Source organism: Nuphar pumila, chromosome 6 (genome assembly GCF_984573655.1).
Source record: "Nuphar pumila chromosome 6, dmNupPumi1.hap1.1, whole genome shotgun sequence".
In the NCBI taxonomy this organism is placed as follows: Eukaryota; Viridiplantae; Streptophyta; class Magnoliopsida; order Nymphaeales; family Nymphaeaceae; genus Nuphar; species Nuphar pumila.
Genome location: NC_143254.1, coordinates 130,883,996 through 130,898,382, shown reverse-complemented (window position 1 = coordinate 130,898,382; position 14,387 = coordinate 130,883,996). Strand labels below are relative to the sequence as shown.

The window sequence follows — 14,387 nt, the reverse complement described above, 5'->3', positions numbered from 1 at the left end:
TTTCTTATGGAGATTTCACTAATGAGCCATATCTTTCATAGTATACATGTCTCTTAAGAATTCCCATGCTTCCTTGGCCATTTAAAATTGGGTCACACTATCAATAATGGAAGCGTCAATACTATTTACAATCAATGCAAGAATCTTTGCATTGTCCATTCATGTGTCTTCTTTTGAACTCAAGAGTGACAATGATCTTTTCGTCATCTTCGAGGAACTTCATATTCCCATCAACAATCTTTATAAATGAGAGTTGAGGTTTCAGACAATCTCCCTCGATGTACTTGATGAAGCCTTTGGATAGAATGTGATTTTCTATAGTAGAGGCCCAAGTACGATAATTGGAGCCATTTAATTTGATATGCATGACAAACTATGTCACATGGGTATGGGTAAGGAGGGTACGACACACGAATTTCATAAAATGCGGGTACAGGGACACGACTATATATATAAGAGGGAGGAAAGACTTTGGGTCTGGATCTACATACAATCCAGACCCAAACTTTTTCCCTCTCTCTATAAAATAGAGGAAAAAGTTTGGGTCTGGATCCACATACGACCCAAACCCAAACTTCGCTCTCTAAAAGGAGAAATAAAAGGGGAAGGTCGAAGGTGCTTCCCCCTTTTTTTTGCTCTCTCTCTCTCTCTCACTCTCACACGCTGGGGTTGGGTGCTTTCCCCTTGCACATTGTTTGCCTCTTGCATGGTGAGGTCAAAGGGCCAAATGGAGGGATAGATGTTTGCCTCTCGCATACTGAGGTCGAAGGTGCTTTCCCCCCTCTCTCTCGGATTGTTGCTGGAAGAAGAAGAAGAAGAAGAAGAAGAAGAAGAAGAAGAAGAAGACCGCCCTAAGAGGTACTCTATCTCTCCCTCCCCCTCTCTCGGGCAGATTGGAAGAAAAAGAGGTTGAAGAGGGTTTGCTCTCTCTCTCTCTCTCTTCTCCTCCCTTTCCTCTTGTCTTCTTCTTCCTTCCCCTCTTTCTTTTTTTTTTCTTCCTCTTCTTTTTCTTCTTTTCCTCTTTCTTCTTCCTCTTCCTCCTTGCACCAACATCAATTTTTTTTTGGTTTTGGGCCAGGGTTGGACCCAACCCAGACCAGCACGTACACGTGCCACGTCCGTTACCAGTACCTGTGTCGAGCCATGTCGATACTGGTACAACAGCCTGGTTGCTGTGTCTATGTGACATAGATGACGAACATAAATTTATTCTTCATAACAAGCAAGAAAGTTGACGAGGAGAGAGAGAGAGAGAGAGAGAGAGAGAGAGAGAGAGAGAGAGAGAGAGAGAGAGAGTTGATGAAGATTTGAAGCTTTGGAGAGAGAGTTGATGAAGCTTTGGAGAGAGAGTTGATGAAGATTTGAAGCTTTGGCACGTTCTCCAAGATGAAACTCGATCACCATGTAGGACATCAATAGGGTCAAAAACCTATTGGCTTTGATACCATGTAAACCTAGAATAGATGTGCACACACACACACACACAAATCCACCAAGGGACATACACATAAGCTACTAAGGGCTAGAAAGAAACACTCAAGAGCACACACAAGCTACTAAAGGGCCACTCTCACAAGGGTAAAAAATATAATTTTATTAACCCTTAAAATGCTCAAGAGAATCATAATAGAGTGAGGGATTTTAACCCCTATTTTTACACAAAAAAGGAGAGAGGAATGAGAGCTAGCTGTTGGGCTAGACCCAATGGCTAGTAAAATGTACAAAAAATACAGAAAATAGAAACAAAAAGGAAAAAAAAAGTAAAATTAGATTTTAACCTGAAGTACATTCTAATAAATAAAAATACATTTATTTACTTGAATATATATATTTAACATAATATGTGTCTAGTTTATTTCTACATATTGTCCAGTTTATTTTCTATACCTATTTTGTTGGTGTGCTCGACCATGGTAATCTTTTTCCTCTATAAAACAAGTTTATTCTCTATATATTGTCTAGTTTATTTTCTATATATTGTATTTTTGGGTTTTGTTGGTGTGCTCGACCATCCTCTCTTCATAATATATAACATTATATTAATTTATTTGTTGTCTAAATCAAATTTACCTATTATTATAACAATTTTTTACTTTAAAATCCTTTTGTTTTTAAAACGTACTTTGTGATATATATTCTTTTGTATAGTTGGGACATTTGTCTTGCTCTATTTATGGGTTCTCAAAGAGAAAATAGTTTGAGCAAATGATTGTTGGAAATCTTGAAGTTTTTATGAAAGTTTTCGATACGCCCTTCCATGGAAGCAACTAATGAAGGCATTTGGTGAAGATAATGAAGATATTTGAAGTCTTGGGTTCTTTCCTTTGTTTTCGTATTTGCAAACTTCCAGTTACTCACTGTAAGTTTGAGAGGGGTGCTAAGATAAATGTATCTTTGTGTTGTATTTATCGAGGTATACTTATTGGTACTTCCTTTGTATTCTTTTTGTATTTTAGGTATATCCTTGGTATACCTATTAGGTATTTAGTCTTTAGATTAAGTATACTTGTAGGGGTAGAATAGGAATTTTAATTTATAATTTTGTTTTTATTTTTCTTTTAGTCAAACTATTTTGACTAGCTAGCCGTTAGGACTATGCCTAACGGCTAGTTGGAAGAGGTCCAACTAGCCGTTAGGCTAGTCCTCTCTCTTTTTCTCCCTCTCACTCTCTTATATAAAGAGAGTGTGTGTTTAAGTGAGAGTGATTGGTAGATTAGGTATGTGTATGAGTGTGTTTGCAGTGAGGGTAACATGTAATTTGTGCATATTTTTTATTAATTATTTACTTTTGGGTCTTTCTTTTGTCTATGATATGTTTGTTGTTTATATCCAAAAGCATTATGTTATGGCATTTGGATTTTATTTGTCTAATAGAATTTAGTGTTAATTTTTATTTTCGTTGTAACTTGGATTCTGTGCCTCTTCATGACAAGGGGATCCAATGATTATATACAACAACAACAACAACAACAACTACTACGCCTTCATCCCAAAACAATTGGGGTCGGCGATAAGAACCAAAAAAGAAAATCATTTTGAGTCTTCCACATGAATCCTTGTCCTCTAATCATTTCTATCCAATGCCATGTCCTCGGTGAGGTTCAAAGCATTCATATCCTTTCCTATCATCTCCATCCAAGTCTTCCTAGGCCTACCCCGACCTCTTTTAACTAATATATTTTCCCATTTCTCCATCCTTCTAACTGGAGCATCATTAGGCCTTCGCCGAATATGTCCAAACCACCGTAAACGATTTTCTCTCATCTTATTTTCAATGGGTGCAACACCTACCTTCTTACGTATCTCCTCGTTCTGAATCTTATCTTTTATTGTATTTTCACACATCCATCTAAGCATACGCATCTCAGCTACACTTATTTTTTGAATATGATGTCTCTTGGCAGCCCAACATTCCGTACCATATAGTAAAGTGGGCCTAATAGTCGTCCTATAAAACTTTCTCTTCAACCGCAATGGCATTCTACGATCGCACAACACTCCAGTTGCACTTTTTCATTTCATCCACCCAACCTTTATCCTATGATTTACATCTCCATCAATTTCTCCATACTTTTGAATGATACAACAACAACAACAACAACTTCATCCCAAAACAATTGGGGTCAGCGATATGAACCAAAAAAGAAATTCATTTTGGGTCTTCCACATGAATCCTTTTCCTCCAATCATTTCTATCCAATGCCATGTCCTCAGTGAGGTTCAAAGCATTCATATCCTTTCCTATCATCTCCATCCAAGTCTTCCTAGGCCTACCTCGACCTCTTTTAACTAATATATTTTCCCATTTCTCCAACCTTCTAACTGGAGCATCATTAGGCCTTCGCCGAATATGTCCAAACCACCGTAAACGATTCTCTCGCATCTTATTTTCAATGGGTGCAACACCTACCTTCTTACGTATCTCCTCATTCCGAATCTTATCTTTTATTGTATTTCCACACATCCATCTAAGCATCCGCATCTCAACTACACTCATTTTTTGAATATGATGTCTCTTGGCAGCCCAACATTCCGTACCATATAGTAAAGTGGGTCTAATAGTCGTCCTATAAAACTTTCCCTTCAACCGCAATGACATTCTACGATCGCACAACACTCCAGTTGCACTTTTCCATTTCATCCACCCAACCTTTATCCTATGATTTACATCTCCATCAATTTCTCCATACTTTTGAATGATGGATCCCAAATATTTGAAATAATCATTCACTGGTATTTCTTGCTCACCAAGCTTCACTACACTCCCATCACTACTTCGTTGCTTACTAAACCGACATTCCATATATTCAGTCTTACTCTTACTCAACTTAAAACCTCTAGCTTCCAATGTCTGTCTCCATAATTCTAACTTAGCATTAACCCCAGCTCTAGACTCATCAATCAAAACAATATCATCAGCAAACAACATACACCACGGTACATTTTCTTGAATTGATCTCGTAAGCTCATCCATCACTATCGCAAATAGGAAAGGGCTTAAAGCAGATCCTTGATGTAACCCAACCGTTATCGGAAAATTGGTTGTCACCCCTCCACAAGTGCGGACATTGGTTACTACTCCTTCATACATATCTTTAATTATACTACTGTACTTTAGGGAAACACCTTTCTTCATCATTGTCCACCAGAGAACGTCCTTAGGTACTCTATCGTATGCCTTCTCTAAATCAATAAAAACCATATGCAAATCTTTGTTCCTCTGATCCAATGATTATATGACCAAGAAAAAACTTATGCATTGGTTTTCAAATTGCTTACTGTAATTGCTTGAACTTATGTTTGTGGGCTGGATTCAGATTAGATTGGCACATATCCTAATCCTGATCTGTACATCGGTTAAGACTGGTCACTATGTCTTCAGCAAAATCCAAATCCAAATAGAATCAGTTAGATCTGAATCCGATTAGTACAATACCAGGATCATAAGTTTTTTGTTTTTTTGCATAAACATGAAGTAGTTCAGTTGGGGTGGGGTTGGATTGCAGCTGACCAGCTTGGCATCCAATGAGCGAGTCTGACCAGTTAAGGAACACAATAAACTGAATCTTACCAATCCTCCTGAAATTATATTTTTATAAAACACCTTGCAAGAGTGTCTGGAAAACCCTAACGCCATATCGGTATTAAGTGTTAATAGATGGAATACTTAATATGCACATGTGATGATAATGAATAGCAGTGGATATACTTTATTCAATTACTTGTTTTTATGAGTAACTTGTTAATTTTTTTCCCTGATGCCTCTGAAGCATTTTGTTGTGTGTTTGTTATGAGCCAACTATCTGTATTCTCATTACCACCTGGAATGGATATTTGCTCCTTCATTCTTATTCTTTACAGGTTTCTTTCTTTAATGAGAACTCCAGATCTTGACTGCAGCTGATACGAATTTCTTTTACAAACAGATTATTTTCGGCCATCAGATAACCATGTTTCACTGATTTCAAAAAGAGTTTTTTCGCTGTTGTAGAGCTTTAGATTTATTAAGTTTGTTCATGTGTGTGTGTACATGCATGCATGTGATTGTGTGTGCGTATGTGTGTATGTAGCATCTATACCTTATGACTTTTCTTCCCTAATAAAGATTGGAATCTAGGAATATCGCTCATCAGCTCAGGATTTTTTTCTGTGCAGTGCTGCTGGACCACATACCATGATTGATGGCAAGGAAATTGTGAACTTTGCATCAGCCAATTATCTTGGACTAATCGGGCATGAAAAACTAACAGTGAGGAAAACATTGTATTTTCTTTTATAACGAAATTGTATTAAATCTTAGTTGAAAAAGGGTCATAACTCCAATTGTACTCCAGGAATCATGCACCGTTGCTTTGGAGAAGTATGGTGTTGGGTCCTGTGGGCCTCGAGGTTTCTATGGGACAATAGGTATATTATGCGTTTATCTCAGTTCAGTAAATTTGTTTCAGAAACAAAAAAATGGAAATTTCATTTGAAGATCACTTTTACTATTCGTGATTTTGCATGCTTGTTTTCACCAGCTAATTGTATTAGAATAATTATACAGAACTTATTTTATGGGTATCTCTATTGTAATCAATTTACAATTTGCTTGCCTTTAGATACACACCTTGATTGTGAAGCCCGAATTGCAAACTTCTTGGGAACTCCTGATTCAATTTTGTATTCCTATGGGATTTCAGCTGCTTTCAGCACAATTCCAGCATTTTGCAAGAAAGGAGACCTTATCATTGCGTAAGTATGGATATTTTCACATTTAGCATGTTCTTCATTGATTGTGGATTGATAAACTTCAATAATGAGCATAGTATGAATGTAGCTGTTATTGTGGCTAATAAATAAGGCTGGGAAACAAAGCGAGCCGCTCATGGCTCGGCTCGACTCATTTTCAGGTCATAAAGAGCTTGTTCAAACTCATAAAATAGGTTTGGAAAGCTGAATATGAACAATAGGTACTCGGCTTGGCTTGACTCGCAGAAGCTCGTTAGGTAGTAAGAAATGTATTTTAGATATATTTTACATGTATTTTTTTGTAATCCTATTTCTCCCTGCTCTGAAACAATGTAGTTTTTCTATAAACATGCCAGTTCGAACTCGGCTTGTTAACTCAGACTCATTATAAGCTCGAGCTTGGCTTGGCTTGCCACAATAATGAGCCAAGCTTGAACACTTCAGGCTCAGTTCGTTCATTTCCTTTACCAGCCCCTACTAATAATAAAGGCACTACTTGAGCTTCAAGTTAGATAAAGCAATGTGTGCAGGCACATAACCTGAATATATGTGCTGACTGAATGAAGGAGAAGGGGGGGGGGGGGGGGAAGGGAAAAACATTTACTGTTGGAAGAAGCATGCTACCAATTGAAATTTCTGTATCGTAAGCAGTAACTTTTGTTGGCATTATAAGAAGATGAAACTCATGCAGCAGTTGCACACTCAAGTTGATGTTAGTTCCTGACTGCCTTATGAAGCAGTTACTCTTGATTTTTTGTGTTATTTATGAGTTATTGTGCTTCTTATTGGTGGTTTACTGACTGAATCATTGGTTTTTTCTCTGGATGTGTTATAAACTGATTTATTGGATGACTTAATGTTCAGTGATGAAGGTGTGCACTGGGCGATACAAAATGGTCTTTATCTATCAAGAAGCACTGTTAAGTTTTTCAGGCATAATGATATGAAGTCACTAGAAAGTACACTGGAGAAAATTACTAAAGAAAATCAGCGGGTGAAAAAGTTGCGTCGTTACATAGTGGTTGAAGCTATATACCAGGTTAAGTTTGATTGTTAATATTAAATTCCCTTAAAAATTTTCGTTTATACTAATTGAAATTTTTTCATTTAATGCTCCTCTAATCTACAAAGTAAAACATGTTAACATGCTGTTTTGTCTTTATGCCTGACTGCAAAAAGTTACCTGGACACTTCAGCCTTTATAAATGGCAAAGAACTGCATCATTTAATGAAAGTGTACGCTTGTACAATGCATAGTTGATTAGTTGGTCATATGCTACACCTTGTTCTTTGTTCTAATTAGCCATTTGAGATCTTTTAATTGTGGAAGAAAAATATCGCTGATCAGAATATATGGATAAACTTGTATGTACCCCTTAAAACACATGCTTTAGATTGTTTTTCATTTGAAGGATCCACAATACTCCCTTTGTGTGGTTAATTGCAGAACTCTGGACAAATTACTCCGTTAGATGAAATAATCCGGTTGAAAGAAAAGTATCGTTTCCGAGTATTGTTGGAAGAGAGCAATTCATTTGGTATACTTGGGAAATCTGGACGAGGCTTGTCTGAGCATTATGGAGTTCCTGTAAGTTCTATGGTTGCTTGATTAGCTCAACTTGTGTTTGCTGTATTCACCTTATTTCGTGTGATAGGTCAAATTTTACTGATAAGTGCAGGTTGAGAAAATTGATATTATCACTGCTTCTATGGGACATGCATTAGCAACTGATGGTGGATTTTGCACTGGAAGTGTCAGAGTTGTTGACCATCAAGTGAGCACTCTGTTATTTTTTAAGTTTCTTAATTATTTGCTAAAGTTTTTAGTTTTATTGCTCAGAAGAGAAATACTCCATCTCTGAATTAAGTGGTAAGGAAACCATGACTACATTAGATTGACTAGAAAATGGCCTGTCCTTACGAACGGGTCATGTACATGCTCCTGCAAATCAAACATGATGAGTAAAGACACACCCAGTAAAGCTTAGCACCAAATATTAATGCTAATTGGCAACTTGAAAAATTATCTATGATTTGGCTAAATTTTATAAATAATTAATACATGCTTACAAGAGAGAGAGAGAGAGAACTTTTGTAAACTCTCTCTCTCTCTCTCTCTCTCTCTCCCCATTTAAGTAGCTTTCCTAATCTCTCCCATAGGATCCCATGCTATGTCACATAGATAGGGATGCAAAAACGGGATACGGCACGAGTTCGAGTCGTACAAATGACAATTTTCAAAAAAATAGGATTCGGGGATACGGGTATATATATTATTTAATTTTTTATACTTTATTTAAGCATTCTAAAGCATATAAACAACAAGATTGATCTCTTATTTGAAAGGAATATCACAGTCCCCAAGAACAATACATAAATGCATTTTTACAAGCAATTCAGCAATCCCACTATTGTCATTTTCTGATTTTCATGATCACATTTAAGGAAAAAAAGGCGCATTTATGGTGGGTTTGAATTTCAATTTTTTTAAATGGCATTTAGCCTTGAATTTGTCCTAAAAGGTCAAAATAGTCCTTGACTATATAAGTTTAGGTCAACAGTTTTTTTTTGGTCTGCAGTGGTGGGATATGGTCAAAATAGTATCTGAACTGTATCGGTTCGGTATGGGTTCTTCAGCAAAAATGTCATATCCCTATGACTTAGATCCCATGTAAATAGCTTTCCTAATCTCTCTCTCTCACGTCTCCATAGGTTTACATTTAAGTAGCTTTTCTAAATTCTCTTTACTAAATTACATTCAAACAACAAACAATTTAGTAAATGACAATAAAATCCATAGCACTCACGTTGTCATTTTGCAAAATGTTGTGTGATGTATCTCCTATGAAAAAAAACTAAACAATTTAGTAAATGACATTCAACCCAAAATACTTCTTTTTGTCATTTTTAAAATATTACAATACAAATAACCTTTTTCTCCCTGATGCTCTCATCGCTCCTTCATAAGTAGTATATAGATTAGCAGCTCGGATGCGCCACACCTCCCCCCATCCTCTTCCTCTTTATATTGTTTGGAAAGCTAAGCAAAATGGAATTTACTAAAAAGACAGGACAGAATGTGGTTGCAGGCAGTCAGCTCCAATCAGCCAAATGAATTTATGTGGAAGGTCATTTCGAGCCATAATCAGCACCAGTTTGGTGGATCCCAGGCTGAGGGTTATTTGAGTTTGGCCAAGTGACACTAGCTTAGATGCTTATATCGTGTTGGATTTGGCCAATAATAGGACTAAAGGAATCTTATTTTGGCAATAATAGTTGCTTCTCTCCAGCCATAGAGCTGTTGGAAGGTCTTAACGAACCAGCACCAGATTTTTTGTAGACCCTCAAAAGTAGTCTTTATAATCCAGTGGCTTTTCCACTTTCATCCTTTTTTTCAATAAGATTTTCCACTTCCATCTAGATGTTAGGGAATTGCCATCTGCTATTATCCAGTCTAAACATGACCAGCATAAAAAGGTTTGACCAAACGGTTGGAATTGATTGTTTTTCTGTAATATTTAAATGCTATTCTGGTCACCTTTTGTAAATATATGATGTAAGTTTAGTGAGAATAACGAAGGGATCATGCCCTAATGTGATATATATATATATATATATATATATATATATATATATATATATATATATATATATATATATATATATAGGGATAATATCGGCTACACTCTTGGGTATGGAACCCCTTACTGAAAAATATAATATTTTCATTTTTTTCAGTTTTGTTACACATCTGATCCTCCAGATGTGATCTACATATTAAGTTTAGTGGAAACTGACATTTGGATCATTTTTGACATATATGTCAGATTTTATGAGGGTTAAAAATGAATGGCCTACAATGTACCAGATTTTCAAACCTCAAAAAAACATGTTTTTATGTTAAAAAACTATGATTCAAGAATTGATTTCTATTATTTTGACCATGCTGAACACATCCATGATGTCAGATTTGGTCAAAATAACCTCTCCCTATGAGTTCTAACTAAGGGGTTCCTTACCCACGAGGGTAGCAAATGCTATCCCATATATATATATATAGGTGCAAAATGATAGGTGCCAAATGAGTTTTTCAGGGTTTTTCATTTTATTTTTAAATTCTGACCGTACAGATGTGATCTATATATTTGATTTTATAGGGATCAGCTCTTGAAGTGTTCGATTCCGACACATGGGTGAGTTTTTATAATGTTTGAAAAATCAACGATCCAAAATGTTTGTAAAATTTTGAAGCTCCAAATATCATTTTTTCATCGAAAACACATGATCAAGGTGTGGATTCCTCGTAAATCGACCATGCCCAAGACATTTATGGGGTCGGAACTGCAAAAAAAAAACACTGGAAGGGCAGAAAAACCCGTTTAAAACGTATCATTTAGCACGTATCAATTTCTCTCTCTCTCTTTCTATATCTATCTATATATATATATATATATATATATATATATATATATATATATATAGAGAGAGAGAGAGAGAGAGAGAGAGAGAGAGAGAGAGAGATGGGTAGCTCTGAAACAGTTTATATCCTAAACCATCTTATACACTTCTAAAAAATATAGTTGTGCATGTTTCTTGCTTGATCCTATTGTATATATGCATTCATCATTGCTTATTCATTAGAAACCATGCTTTGGATCAAATCAATTCAATAAGAAACCTCCATTTCTATATCACAAGTTTTGGTGCACTATGATAAATCAGCGACTCTAACTACACACCTAAACACAAAAAATGCCTAATCTAATACATGTTTCCTAGGAAGTAAACTGTAGAGAATATTGTGAAATTGTCTATGAAGAGACAATACACATACAAGCATAAATACTTTATAAAAGAAGTGCACGAAAGCACTCTCACAACACTTGAACAAAATACGCAAAAAGCGTAAAAATAATGAACATGCAATAATGCATGTATTTTATAGAAGGAGCAAATGCTTGAGACTCTCAAGCTTAAGAATTTACAAGGGGGAACACCCCTATTTATACAAAATGAAAGGAGTGCAAAGGGGGGCTCCCAAAGGAGTCGTTGGGGAGCCCCCAACGGTCACATTTGTGACCGTTGGGGGCCCCCACGACTCTATTGGGGGCCCCCACGACTCTATTGGGGGACCCCCAATGCACTTTATGAAGAATATTAAAAACAAAAAACAAAAAATAAAGAAATGTAAAATACAAAAATAAATTACAACATATTCCAAAATGGAATATGCGCAAGATTACAAGACTACCCTTTTAGGGTAAGAAAATAAAATTATGAATAAGTATATATATTTATATATGTAGAGATACATATACATATAATATATTATATGTATATGTATCTCTAAGTATATAAGTATATATATTTATACTTACAACATGTTTTTGGAGATACATTTTAACAAATATGTCCATGAATTTGGATTTATCAAACATCTGAAACCGATGTCTCATCATTGCTTATTCACTAGAAACCATGCTTTGGATCAAATCAATTCAATAAGAAACCTCCATTTCTATATCACAAGTTTTGGTGTACTATGAGAAATCAACGACTCTAAATACACACCGAAACACAAAAAATGCCTAATCTAGTACATGTTTCCTAGGAAGTAAACTATAGAGAATATGTCCATGAATTTGGATTAGTCAAACATCTGAAACCTATGTCACATGGGTGCGGGTGCGGGGTTACGACACTTTGAAAAAACTTGGGTGCGGGGGTGCGGCAAAAATATTATATATATATATATATATATATATATAAAGTCCAAAAGTTAGATATAAATGACCCTGGGTGCGATCAATGCACCCAGGGTCAGGTTGACCGCATTGGGTGCCACAGCCGCATGCGCACCCGCGTCGCGTCACGTTGCTTCGCGTCGACGCGGGTGCGGCACCCAGTTGGCCAAGTCCCTGTGACATAGTCTGAAAGACCGAAACCTATGTCACATGGATATGGCTACGGATATGGGGATACAACCATTTTTATGAAGTTTCCAATATGACTTGTATGTAAAGGGATACGGAACTGCAGTCAAAATGGAGTATCCGTGTGACGTAGCCTGAAACTTTGTCCCTTTGATGGCGTTTAGGACAGTTTATGAGCTACTCATTACTCTCTCTCTCTCTCTCTCTTTCTATATATGTATATGTGCAGTTATAGAATACTTATTATCTTCCATTACTAAAAATAAGGTTATGCCAGGTAAATTGATGAAATTTTTCTTATTACCTTGCAGCGTCTCAGCAGCTCTGGTTATGTATTTTCTGCATCTTTGCCACCATATCTAGCAACTGCTGCAATAACTGCACTCAATGTTTTGGAGGAAAATCCTAATTTGCTGTCAAAGCTGAAGGATAATATTTCTCTCCTATGGAAAGGTATTTTCTTATTAAACCTGTGTGTGTGTGGTGTGAAGTAACCAATGCTGGTGTCACATACTGGGGGTATTTCTCGGAAGACTTTAAAAATTACTTTCCGAAAAAAATAATAATGAATATTGAATATTTAAAAAATGAAACTGAAATTCTATTTTTTTTTGTGAAAAATACCAAATTTCTCATAATATCACAATACTTTCAATTTGGAGCTTTAATTATAACATCATGCTCCTTTCCTTTTTCATTTGTGGAAAAACCTGTAGAAGTGTTAAATCTCTCTCTCTCTCTCTCTTTATATATATATATATATATATATATATATATATATATATATATATAGAGAGAGAGAGAGAGAGAGAGAGAGAGAGAGAGGTGGCAAAGTGAGTATATATATTTGACACTGTAGTTTATTACATTGATGCTTGGAGATCTCTCTAAATTTTACTTGGGATTTGCAGGTTTGTCGGATGTACCAGGACTTGTAATTAGCAGCCATCCTTTGTCACCCATTGTCTTTCTTAAATTAAAGATTTCTACTGGCTCCTTCAAGGGTGATCTGCAGTTACTTGAAGATATTGTTGAACGAGTAAGATAACTTGTCTTGAAATTTTTTGGCCAACTGATTGAAAGATGAATAAGCCTCATAACCTAAGTTGTTTCTCAGGTGCTGAGAGAAGATTCTGTGCTTCTTGTTGTTTCGAAAAGGTCAGCACTTGATCATTGCCTTCTTCCTGCTGGGATTCGCTTGTTTGTTTCTTCTGCCCACTCAGATTTCGATCTGTTGAAGGCATCAGAGTCACTGAAGCGAGTTGCCAAGTCTGTTTTCCCTGATAATCTGGTTGATTAGCTGTTCCAATATTTGCTGCAATGCTGAATTCTACAATGTGAACTGGTTTCACTCCCGTCCAGTTGGAAAGTGGTCATGGTATGTCAGCTTACATAAAAAAGCAGAATCATTGTCCGTTCAAGTCATGTAAACAGGAGATTTAATCCTCTTGCTTTATTTTGTTTCATTAGAAGTTGATCTGAAAAGTCTTCACTTTCTTCTGATGTTATTGACAGAAGCACAATTTTGTATCATATTGTTGTTATCTATTACTGAACAGAAACCAAATAGGTTTGGGTTTTTATTTAATTAATTAATTCAGTTGTCAAGATTTTCAATTTCTATAATAGTCCACTCCTTGGTTTTGAAAAGGTTTAGCATTTTTTCCCCTGCCGTTTATGCACGTCACATGTTTTTTTTAACTGTTTATCGGAATTCATTAACAGAAAATGGAAATGTTCATGTTTATTGTGTCAAAAAGCAAAAAGACTTTTGCAGCCAAACTAGTATTTATATTCGTCCTTTATGAATGAATTGAATGTGGATGTTACCATAAGTTTGTTCAATTTTTATTTTCATTGATAAATTCCAAATTTTCATGGTAGCTTTATGTTCCATCACTCTAGATAAGGTACTTTCGTGAGACAACCGTTGGAAAAACATTGCCTGATTTTTGGAAAGTACAATAAATACACTGCCTATTTTGGGAAGATGCAAAATTCATCTGTGTTTTTGTTTAAAATTGCAAGAATATTCTTCCTAGTTATCATTCAAAACAAAAGACCATAGTTATTGGAAGTGTGAAACTACACGTTTTTCATGCTTGTAATAATATGCCACCTTTTGATGCTTGGTAATATACTCCTGAAAAATGGAAAATAATTTCTCCCAAAATGAACTTGCATGATATTGTACCTTTTTCAAAAGCCTCCAAAATTTATTTT

General features: G+C 35.8%; 1 protein-coding gene across 1 annotated transcript in view; it reads left to right on the top strand.

Annotated features, from left to right (window-relative positions):
• LOC149836247 (long chain base biosynthesis protein 1b-like) overlaps nucleotides 1–13,787 on the top strand; it is a 39,164-nt gene extending 25,377 nt beyond the window's left edge. Inside the window, exons 5-13 of the mRNA XM_090009083.1 lie at nucleotides 5,656–5,749; nucleotides 5,835–5,907; nucleotides 6,102–6,234; nucleotides 7,096–7,270; nucleotides 7,679–7,819; nucleotides 7,911–8,006; nucleotides 12,476–12,617; nucleotides 13,076–13,203; nucleotides 13,282–13,787. Of these exons, the coding sequence (XP_089865209.1) occupies nucleotides 5,656–5,749; nucleotides 5,835–5,907; nucleotides 6,102–6,234; nucleotides 7,096–7,270; nucleotides 7,679–7,819; nucleotides 7,911–8,006; nucleotides 12,476–12,617; nucleotides 13,076–13,203; nucleotides 13,282–13,464 (1,165 nt within the window). The 3' untranslated portion in view covers nucleotides 13,465–13,787. The remainder of the gene's footprint in view (nucleotides 1–5,655; nucleotides 5,750–5,834; nucleotides 5,908–6,101; nucleotides 6,235–7,095; nucleotides 7,271–7,678; nucleotides 7,820–7,910; nucleotides 8,007–12,475; nucleotides 12,618–13,075; nucleotides 13,204–13,281) is intronic.
• Nucleotides 13,788–14,387: the final 600 nt, after the last annotated feature.